The 12,009-nt window shown below is 36.2% G+C and overlaps 1 protein-coding gene across 2 annotated transcripts; it reads right to left on the reverse strand.

Annotated features, from left to right (window-relative positions):
- Positions 1–1,761: 1,761 nt before the first annotated feature.
- Positions 1,762–5,361, reverse strand: LOC107606216 (uncharacterized). 2 transcript variants are annotated; one of them, XM_016308233.3, is made up of 6 exons: positions 5,135–5,361; positions 4,848–5,046; positions 4,663–4,749; positions 3,998–4,378; positions 3,428–3,584; positions 1,762–2,857 (listed from the first exon to the last, which is right to left on the reverse strand). In XM_016308233.3, exons 1-6 carry the CDS (start codon positions 5,206–5,208, stop codon positions 2,184–2,186), a joined length of 1,572 nt encoding a protein of 523 aa, XP_016163719.1. In that variant the 5' UTR covers positions 5,209–5,361; the 3' UTR covers positions 1,762–2,183. The 2 variants fall into 2 exon arrangements, with proteins under 2 accessions (XP_016163719.1, XP_016163718.1); XM_016308232.3 differs by having other exon boundaries at positions 3,422–3,584; positions 5,135–5,356.
- Between the last annotated feature and the right edge of the window lie 6,648 nt (positions 5,362–12,009).

Genomic DNA, 12,009 nt, shown 5'->3' on the forward strand with positions numbered 1-12,009 from the left:
GCATTCACCACCACTACCTCCTTTTTCATAGTCACCATTGCCATCACTAACACCTCATAATTTTTTTTTTAAAAATTCAATAACATCAAATTCTTCAAATTCAACAATAACAAAAAAATATTCAAATTTTTTTTTAAAACAAAAGGAATGAAAACATTCACCAAATTTAGAGATAAAGAGCTGAGCGAGATATACAGAGAAGTAGAGGCAGCAAAGTCCATGCTTCGCCATTGCTATTGCCAGAGAAGGTTGTCTCCTTGAGAGACGCTGCTATTGCTAGACCCGATGATCCTTCTTGTTCTCTTTCATAACAAAGGAAGAGTCATGGCAGAGTATGGAGAAGGTAGTTGCAACAGCAGCGACGTAAGGAGGGGAGCAACTCGGCGGCGGCCTCCTTCAGTAGCGACGGAAACCACTGCGGGAGCATCTCTGTCGTTGCTACTTTCTCGCGATATTTAGCCCACAGAGTCATAGCAGAGCATGGAGAAGGTGGTTGCAGCAGCAGCAACGTAGGGAGGGGAGCAGCTCGGCGGCGGCCTCCTTTAGCCGTGACGAAAACTACCGCAGGAGCACCTCTGTCATTGCTATCTCCTCGCGATCTTCATCCCCCCTTTCGCATTTTGTTTCCATCTCTCTTTCTCTCCTCGGGTTCAACACCTCTGCCTCAATTCCTCGTCAACCCACGACGGCGATAGTGGTGGCAGTGGCTTTCTGTGCCTTCGCCTCTTCCTTCCCTCTCTTTTTACGATTTTTCTCCTTCCTCCGAGTGAATGATTGGAAAACAAATTGGGATAAAAGGTTTTAATTTTGGGTGAGTTGTGACACAAGGAGAGAGCTATAGATGAAGAATTGAAGAGAATGAGACTCACCAAGAAAAGTTTGAAATTTTTATTTAATTATTTAGGATTTGGATAATTTTACTTGTAAAAATCAATCTTTCATAAATACAAATAGTAATTTTCATTTTCTATGGATAGATATGTCAGCGTTTTCAACTTTCTTGGATAGAAATAGTAGTTCACTCTATTTTATATATATTGAAGTATTTATTTAAGTAGTATTTTTAACTCTTAAAATAAAGAATTGTATCATAATAAATTCGGTAGTATAATAAGATCTACTTCTATCAATTTATAGTATAAGTATTTGTTTAGGTATAATTTTTGATTAAGTATAAGAAAAAAGAGACAATCTTTTTTCAAGAGTCAATCTTTTTTCTATTTGATCTTGAATATTCATTAACTTCACAACTTATTATTTCATATTAAAAATTAAAAAATCTATAATGAAAATATAATATATAATTTATTTGATCTATAATGCAAAATATATAAGAATAAAGTAATTTTTTAATAAATCGAATTAATTAGTGATAAATAAATAATATGACAATTTTTTTCTTAAGAAATAATTTAATAATGGTATTAAATTCATTATTAATTAGGAGATAATGCTAGTAAATGTCATTAGATGAGGAAGGATAACAAAAAAAATTCAAAATTCTATAAAAATTACAAGTTGACAAAAGAGCTTATGTGGCAAATAGAATAAGTAGAAGAGATGTCATTCTCTAATTGCAAAAAAGTAAGAGTATCAACTTGCAAAAAATATAAGACAGATAGATTTCTTTATGGTTAGAGATTTGTATTAGTCTTTTATATTTCTCTTAGTTTTAATTTTGACACCGGAGAACAAAAATATAAACAAAAAAGGACATAACGAACTAAAATAGTATTTTACCCTATAAATAATAACCAAATGTTTTCGCAAAAAAAATTTGGGTACGAGTTATGTTATTATCCCATTTGAAAATATATTAACAGGATGTTAAAACTAATTTACCAATGGAACTAAGGTTCTACCTATTCTTTAAGCTGACTAAGAATTCAAATCACAGCTTTGTGGTTAAGATTTCAAGAGGGAAAGAAACAATAAAGAAAATTTTCATATGTACAACCTAGTCACCTAAATTCAGTACCACTTGTTGATTGTTCAGCAAATCCAGACCATTGTTACCTTCATCTTTAGCTCCATACAACAGAATTTTCCTGTTTCTTATTCATGATTTGATCCCCAAATCTTCCATTGATTGAAGATCAGCTTTTCTCTTGATCTAAATCACAGGTTCCCCTTGTCATATACTCATATTGCTATCATAAGCCATTTGATGATTCTCAAGATCCTCATTTTAAATTTGTATCCTTAGCAGTTCCCTGATTTATTCCCACTTGATTTTTTATTATCATTTTATCTTCTATTACTTCCTTACTTGTAATTTCCATTACTATGGTCTTATCTTCTTTGAGAGGGCTAAGATTAGAAACTCTAACTTCTTGCTTTGTTGGAGCTTTATAAACGACAGAGTTATCATGTTTTTCCTGTTCAGGCGACTTCTCCATTGTCAAAGAGGAAGCTTTAGCTGGCTTAATGCATGATGCAGGACATGCAAGTACAACAGTTGATTGGGTGCAAACAGGTGCTGAACTCGGATCTGTTTGAAATTGTACCTTTGATTCCGGAGGCAATGACGCAGGAGTTGATGACTTTGCCAAACAACTACTTGTTGTAGCAACCACATTTCTATGTGAAACCTTTACTTGTGATCCAGAATCTGACGTTGAAACTATTTGGGCACCAGAAACTATGGTGGCACCTTTTACTGTACCGTTAAGAGTTGGATGAACTTCCAGCAATGGTTTTTCAGGAACTAATGTAGATTTCAGTGAGGAACTACAAGACCCCACAAAAGACCCTTGAGAAGGATGCTGAGGTGGTACAACATGACCATGAAGCGGTGAAGACTCTGTAGCAACATGCTGCAACAAATTTTTACCTGACATATTCAAGGTTTTCCTACCTGAAACAATTCAAACCAAAAGTTAGTCAATGAGTTAAAACTAACACATTTTCTAAAAAAATCATGCATCAACATTGTTTACATCTAATATTATTGTCACAAAGTATATATATATATATAAATTTTAAAGCAAATAAATATGACAACCCACATAGGATATATCAGTAATTTTCATAGTACATGAGCAAGGCTGCCAAAGTAGTACTAAATTAGTACGAACAAAATAACGCATAGTTTGTGAGAACCTTATAGCTTGACACATCTGACAATCAAAGTTTATCTTGCCATTTGAATTTGAATTTGAAAGAAGCATAAGCACATATCCCCAGAAAAAATAGCAGTTGATGAAAGTAAAGTTAGCAACTAGCAGGTGGTCTTCAAACAAGGCACTAAATACATCTCCCCAATCATCAGCTAGAGCCACAATAAAATAAGGTCAACAATCACTGAACCCAAGACTCTTGATGATAAGGACCAAAGAAATATAGCAAATTCTGGAATATGATTAAAGTTTTACTGTATTTTTATAATTATAATTTAATACAAAATAGAAAAGACATTCACCGTAACTGGTCATTCCGGGAGCAGTTAACTTTTTTAATGGCATATCAAGGGCTAAAGATAATGAGTGACGAGTTGCTTGTTGTTCAGCAGTATCATAACGCGTGCTGGTCAAGATGGGTCCTGAATTGGTACTGTCATCTTTCTTTTGCAAAAAGTTCCACCTCTGCAAGTATTTGGGTAGCCCAGGATAAAATATAGAATAAATAATGGCATGCATATAATGAATCTTGGTGATATGGTAGGTCCAAAACAAACCAAACAATTTAAAATATGATACAAGATGGCAGGATCTTAATACATAGTCCATCATTCAAAATTGCCTTGAGTGAGTTGTTCTACTTTTAGAGCTATGACAAATTGACAACAAACAAAATACACATCTGAAAAAGTGATATTAAAGCCCCTACTAACTTCTGTTTCATTTTCTTTACTGCCTACTGAAAAAAAAAATTGATTATCCAGTGATGAACATGTTGCTTTACACTGAATTAAACATTCACTTGCATACTGAGAAACTAAATAACAACAGTTGATATAAAGATCACATAATTTGCAAGCTAAGGTTGAAATAGTTACTTGATATATCTGTTTAGCAGTTCTCTTAACAGGAAAGTTGCCTCCTTTTGCAATGGTAGCCCAATGCCCTTCACCAAATCTTTGAACAGCATCTCGTAGCAGATTGTCCTCTTCCTCTGACCATGCTGTTTTCCTCTTTTTGGAAGCCATGTTGCTACCATCTAATCCCTTGCTTTCAATATTATCTGTCAATGATACAGCTGGCAGTGTCTGTCTCTTAATAGTAACCGGAAAAATAATCTCTGTTCCTTGCATCAAACTAGAGGATTGTGAGCCCTTGTTAGAAGTTTTAGATGAATTGCAAACTGGAGCATGTATAGTCAGTGGAGCCTCAATTGTTGAACTACTAGGTGTTGATTCACTTAGTGAAGCAATCATTACCTAAGGAATGAACAATTCACAGAAACATGCCAGTGAAATGTTAAAGAATAGCACAATTGCTAGTCTTATATTTGTCCAGTATGAAACAGATTTGCAAAACATTGTAAAATATATTATGGACTTCGATCAGAAGTAAAATATGGAAATTAGGGTAGGGATAAGATTCAATAAAATGTAATTTAATCATGAGAACATGCAATTAAACAAGCACTATGTAACCAGCTAAGGCAAGAAATCTAGATATAATGTATAATTGGAGAAGGTATAGGGCCAGTGACCTTCACCTTCACACATGCCACAGTCTCTGATGCTACTTCCGGACTTATTGGGGGTAATGCTTCAACCTCATATTCTAGGTCACTATCATCATCCTAGAGTTTCATCACAATCACAATCAGATTCAGATCTTCACAAAACAAGCAAAATTCAAATAATGTAGCTCCAGTCCACACATCAATGTGACACATACCAGAGGTTCCGCGCCATTTTCGAGATTGTCGACAAGGGCATGACCGTAGGCTAAATGCCGCCACAGCATCTGATACTCCCTGGCATTAGAGATCCCAGTTGAGGTTCTCTTCACCAATTCATTCCAATCAATTTTTGCGTTCGGACACTGAGCCTGAGCCACCTCCTGAAGTAAGGTTAACACCGTCGTTGCATCGTACCTTTGCAACACCACAAAAGTTCTCAATAAAAAAATCTCAACGAAATTCGAGAAAAGAGTGAAAAACAAGAAGAAGAAGTGAAGAACACCTTTGTGCGATTCTAGCAGCGTCTTGTTCCGTGAAAGGCACTAATTTGTTGGGTTTCTTTTCTGGAATTGTCATGCCTGGGAACGGGAAGAACCCTAAATGCTACTATGAGAGAGCAGAGAGATTCTGTGTAATTCAGATTGCAGAGAAGAAGAATGAAGTGAGACCGTTAGAGAATATAGCACACGCCACCCTCTTTTCTCTCTTGGCGTGCGTGCCTTTCGAATCAAGGAATATAACAGGAATTGCCATTATATAACTCAAATAATATGGGTAAATAGTTAAATTTGTTTTTGAAACATTATTCTTTTTTTAAATTAGTTTTTAAAATTTTTTTTAATCAAATTTGTCTTTTAAAATTTTTAAATTAATCGTATTAATTTTTTTGTTATTTTTTTTATTGATGACGTCAAAATATGTTAATGTAACACATTAAGTGATACTACAACACATACATACATGATCATTTATGAAATTAGATGAAATCAAAATATGATTGAGGGACATTGGAATTCTATAATTTGAGATTGATTTGATCTAATTTTATAAACTTATCATGTTAGCCTTCAATTAGGACTACTAAGTATATGATATAATGTCACTTAACATATTACATAAACTAATTTTGATGCTAATGAGTTATAACTCAAATGACATAGTTTTTCCATACTTAATTAAGAGGTGTGGATTCAAGTCTCCCTATCTTTGATAAAAAAAACTAATTTCAACGTCATTAATGAAAGTGACAAAAATGAATAAAATTTTGGAGACTAATTTAATTATTTATTCTTAATAATATGGATTGTTAAAAACTTAAAAATATAAGATTCGATTGATTATTTTTTCTTGGAGATCTAATGGATTATTAATTACATTTTAGATATAAATTAAGTAAAATCTTAAAAATTTATATATTACAAAATGAATATTATTGAATTGCCATTATATATATTTTTCATTTTTATACACAGTAATTTTTAATTTGTAATTTTTTTATAATAATTAGGATGGTAATTTCTTTTACATATGGTAACACTACTCGAATCTGTCGGTATCTACTCTGTCCCTACTTACTCAAAACGGGTAATTACCCATTCCAGTGCATGATAGGGTCTTAGGCAGGGTGGGAGCGAGGTCGGGTTTAGGTAATACCTGGTATATATATAATTTTAATATGTAATATATATAAAATAATTAGTAAAATGATTAATAATATTGTATCATATTTAAATTTTTGTTTTAATCTATGTTATGTATGTGATTATGGTTATATAAATTTTGAAATTTAATTTTATTTGTTGGATTTTAATAATGATAGAGGCAAATAGGAGCGGGTACCCACCGGAGCGAATTAGAGTTCAATTTTTTACTACCTACAAATAAGAGTGAGGTGAATTCTATGCGAGTTATTGTAGAGCGGGACGGAGTCGGGTAGGGAGAAAACCCGTCCCATTGCCACCATTAATTTCTTCAAGATCTGAAAGTTAAATTTAGGGTAATTCACACTAATAAATCATTTCAGCTTCAAAATTACATCAATGTCCTGTTTTGATTTTCGTTACATGCATGTTGAATAATGCTATGTAAATCAAAACAATTGAACTCGATTACACTTCCTCAATGTAAATCGAATCAATTGATGTCGATTTAAGGTGATACATGGTAAATCGACATCAATTGATTCGATTTACATTGAAGAAGTATAAATCGAGTTTAATTATTTTGCGTAAAATTATTTAGGACATGCATGTAACGAAAATTAAAATAGAACATTGGTGTAATTTTGAGGCTGAAATGATTTATTAGTGTGAATTACCCTTAAATTTATGGGTTTAAATCTAAGAATGTTATTAACTGATTACTATTTCGTAAACAATTAATCTCTACATCCAAGTCATTTAATCAACTAAGTCCAATCAAGCAACTTTAACCTAATTCACCTCCATGCGCCAGTACTTCTAACAAACTTTTGACTTAATGCACGAATATATATAGCTGTCTTTTTCATGTGGATTTTGTTTTCTTTTTCGAATGTTCTCAATGTTTTCTGCGTTCTATTCCTTCTCTGTGTTCTCTTCGTTTTCTGCATTCAAGATCAATGTTGTTTTATCTAATTTGAAGTTTTGAATAGGTATTTTATTTTCGAAGACAATGAACGATGCAAGTTCAAACTGTCAATTGAACCAGAGTGAATTGGATTATTATTTTGAATCGAAGCAAGTGGCTGATGTGTGGTTCGAATCTAGTTAATGTAGTTCATTAGTAGTTTATAATTCTGTAGTTGAATAATTTTGTTTTTGTCTGTAAAAATTATTGTTCATGGTTGATGGTTTGAATTTGAATATATTTAGGAGTTCTGAATTTGAATTATTATTTTGATGAATCTGTTTCGTTCTGAGTTTCGATGCATTTGGAATTATAAATTGGTTTATTTTGGAAATATTTTTTTATGTATTTTTAAGTTCAGACTATCAGTTGAACTAAGGCGAATCAGATTATTATTTTGAATCGAATCAAGTGGCTGAAGTTTGGTTCAAATCTAGTTAGTATAGTTCGTTAGTAATTTATGATTCTGTAGTTGCATAATTTTGTTTCTGTTTGTGAAAATTGATGTTCATGGTTGATGGTTTGAATTTGAATGTAATGTAGAAGTTTTGAATCTGAATTATTATTTTGATGAATATGTTTCTTCCCAAATTCGGTGCATTTGAAATTATAAATTGGTTTATTTTGGAAATATTTTCGGTGTATTTTCAGTTTTTGTGTGATGTTCATGAGCAGTTTGTGTCAAAGGTTGGTGTTCATACCTTGGCCCAAAATATAAGTCAGACCCAGTAAAGTTAAAAGGCCCAATCAGAAAGAATGGCCTCATCCATGTATCCGACCTCTTCTAAGAGGTCGGAATAGATTGAAATAGGCAGCTCACACTTAACTAAGTGAGTAACCGCCTCTCAGAATCTATCACCCACTTCCAGAAGAGAGATCCTAACAACCCTAAGATAAAGGGATAGTTATCCACCCTCAGAAGTGGAACTACTTCAATGGTGGTTATTGGCTCATCTCCTATAAATACCCTGATACACTCAGGTACATTTAAGTTACAATACTCTAAACCTGCTTAACTCCTTGCTGACTTAGGCATCGGAGTGTCTTGCAGGTACCACCCCCCACCTATTCAAATGCATTTGTACAACTCGGACGGCAGCTCCCAGACATGGACAAATCGGAGACCACCCTCCTCCAACATTTGGGCCTTTCATTCGAGCCCAATCATCCGGGCGACTTTGCAAAAGGATGCTACCGACTTCGTCAAAAAGTGCCAGCCCTATCAAATACATGCTAACTTCTACGTCGCTCCCCTCGAAGAGCTTATTAGTGTAACCTCTCCATGGCCATTTGCAAAATGGGGATTTGATCTACTCGGACCATTTCTCCAAGCGCCAGGTTAGGTCAAATACCTGATTGTAGGAGTGGATTACTTCACCAAGTGGATAAAAGCAGAGCCACTGGCCACTATAACAGCAAAGAGAAGTCGGAAGTTCCTTTATAGGAATATAATTACACGGTTCGGGGTTCCCCACTCTATCACCACAGATAATGGCACCCAGTTCACAGATTCTACATTTAGGAACTTGGTAGTCATCATGAAGATCAAGCATCAATTCACTTCAGTGGAGCATCCTCAAGCCTATAGCCAGGCCGAAGCTGCCAATAAAGTTATACTAGCAGGATTAAAAAAGAGGCTGCAGGATGCAAATGGAGCTTGGGCTGAAGAGCTCCCTCAAGTACTATAGGCTTATAAAACTACACCTCACTCAACCACCGGTGAAACTCCTTTCCGACTTGCATATGGGGTAGAAGCCATGATCCCAATAGAAATCAATGAGCAGAGTCCAAAGGTAAGATTCTATGATGAGGTTAACAACATCCAAGCCCAAAAAGAAGAGCTCGAACTACTTCCAGAGGTCCGAGAGCAAGCGCAAATAAGACAAGCAACCTTAAAGCAAAGGATGACAACAAGGTATAACCAAAAAGTCATTCGAAGAAGCTTCGCCACAAACGACTTAGTTCTCAATCGGAATGACATCGGGATAAACAAGTCAGGCAAAGGAAAGCTCGCTGCAAATTTGAAGGGACCTCTCAAGATAACTGAAGTCCTGGAAAAAGGTTACTATAAAGTGTCTGACCTGAGCGGAACCGAGCTCCCCAGGTCATGGCATGCTTGCAATATGAAAAAGTATTATAGCTAGAAGCGAACCTCGCTCCCTGATGTACTCTTTTTCTTGATTTTATGGTTTTTTCCCAAAAAGGGTTTTTCCTTAAGGGAGTTTTAACGAGACATCAAAGCAAGGGCTAGAGGCATGAAATTTATTCCCTTAGTATCCAAAGCATCCTTGTAAAGTTACATTTCATTAATAATAATATCTCTCCCTTTATTATTTTCTTTTTTAGAATTTCCATTACCATTACTACGATACGCACTGACTTAAGCTCGAAAAAGCGCAAAAATCTGTTGTCCGACCTATGTGGTCAACAGAATAAAGTGACGAGGTACAAGTCGGTGTAAAGAGGTTGTAAAAAGACGAGCATAACAACTCGGTCATAAAAGGCAAATGACTTACAAGTCGGAAAGCCCCTGAGCAGAGCAAAATGCATCGCAAAAATAACTTAATTTATGAAAACGATTCAATAAGCAAAGCGAAGTTGAACGTATGCGAACAAAGTAATGGAAAGCAAAAAATACAAAAGTCCCTTAGAGGATCGGAGGTAAAGGTGTTCTCATAAAAGCCTTACCAAAATAGAGATTGCTTAGCAAAAAGTTTTCTCAAAAACTTTGCACTGGATTAGAGATCATCTGGCAAAAGCTTTCTCAAAAAGCCTTACACTGAATAATAGCGAAATCATATAACTTAGAGATCATCTGGTAAAAGCTTTCTCAAAAGCTTTGCAAAAGTAAAGCCCAAAACAGTAAAGGTTTTTCAAAAAGCCTCGCAAACTAAAGATAATTCAACAAAAGCTTCATCGCATGAACAAAAAACGGCTACTTTGTTAAAGGTCCTATTAAAAAAGGACCAAAAAACGATAAAGTTGTTGTTAACGATACTATTAAAAATGACCAAGTGTCAGGAACCATCAATAAAAATACATAAAGTGTTCATAAAGAGACCCATAAGTCAGGCCTTAGTAACATTATCATTTTGGACCAAGGAGAGGATTTGGGTCATTGGTAGGAAAGGAGACCGGTACAGCTGCAGGAGTTGGAGGGATTGGCGGGATCTCTTCGGCATCAGAAGTTGGAACCACCTCGGGAGCTGCCGAAGAACTTAGCAAATCGACTTCACGAGGGAGGATTCAATCATATGTTGCCCCGCCGTCTTCAACTCAGAGTCTGTTTCAGGACGAGGAGGAAAAACTATCTCTCCATTGACAACAACCTTGTCAGGATGAAGGGGTGACAGGTCCAAGTCGGGAGCAATAACTCCGACCTGTTATTTCAGCACCCTAAACACCTCTTCAGTGCCCTCAACAATGGAGTCTTCCAAGTCCTGATAACCCTCCCGAAGTTGTTCCACCTCTTTTTTCAAGTCAATATTGGCCGAAAAGACACTGACGTAATTCTGCTCAGCCTTCTCCTTCAAACTCTCAGCCATTGCACAGGAGCCCATTAACTGCTTCTCTCTTTCCCGGGACCGGGAGAGTTCTTCCTTCAACCGAGCATTCTCCTCCTGCAGTCTCTTCTCATCTTCTTGATACATGGCAATTCTCCCCTAGAGATTTTCCAAAGAATGCTGAGTCGTACTCAAAGGAGTCTTCTCCAACTCCTCGAGAAGAGAAGTGCAAACCCTCGCAAGTCCGAATTCTCCCCCGGATCAAGACCTGGAGGTGAGTTCAGATAGAAGCATCATCCATGCCAAAAGAACATTAGGAAATGATGTGCTTCTTACTGAACTTCACCCCAGCCATCAAAGCCGGTGTCGCCCACATTAGAGGCACCAGCTTCCGAGGTCTTGCGCTTCTTGGAAATAGGATCCGAGGAGGGAAGAACGGGAGAAGTAGGCACAAAAGGAGGAGGAGGAGGAGGAGGAGTGGGAAGATTTACCGACTTAGAGGCCATCCCTGCTTCTAACTTGTGAGGAGAAGAAGTAGTCGACGTCCCGCCCTCTTGCGCCTGAGCAGCTCAGATGCGTGCATTCCTTTTTGCCTCCTGCACTTTAAGATAAGCTGTCTTTGACCCACTTTTCATTTTTTCTGAAAGAGAAAATGAGAAACAATTAGCATACAAGTCGGGTGAACAAATCGGAGGAATACGAAAACACCTATAAAATAAAAAAAAGCTACCTAGCTCAGCCCGGACAAAGCTCGGAGATCCAAGAAGAAATCGATTTGGAGCCCGCCCCCAAGCCTCTCGGAAAAACTCAACCACAGCCTCCTCTACCTCTTCCAAGTCTACTAGGTTGTATTTTTCTACGGGGCTGTCTCTACCCAGTACAAGGGGAAGCGGGGTTCATTGTTCTCATTCAAGAAAAAGGGATGATGACCTTCAACAGCTTGGATTTTGAAAAAAAAAATTCTTGAAGTCGTAGAACGACTCGTCAAAAATAGAAAAAACTTTCCAGCCTTGAATAGCTCAAAAGGAAACCCACTGTTGCTTATTTTTAGCACTGGAAAGCTTTGTTAAATGAAAAAGATAGAAAAAGATTTTTAAAGAAATCGAAATCCGAGTTCATGGCTGACGAGTTGATAAATTTTAAGGAAACCCCAGGAATTGAGATGAAGCTGGGAAGGAGCTATCCTACAATGGGACAACACCTTTATCTCAAAATCAGAGAAAGGAAAGGCAACCCCCAAACGGGTAAACAGACAGTTGTACATAAA

This window comes from Arachis ipaensis, chromosome B7 (genome assembly GCF_059453495.1).
Source record: "Arachis ipaensis isolate K30076 ecotype BB chromosome B7, ASM5945349v1, whole genome shotgun sequence".
Taxonomy (NCBI): Eukaryota; Viridiplantae; Streptophyta; class Magnoliopsida; order Fabales; family Fabaceae; genus Arachis; species Arachis ipaensis.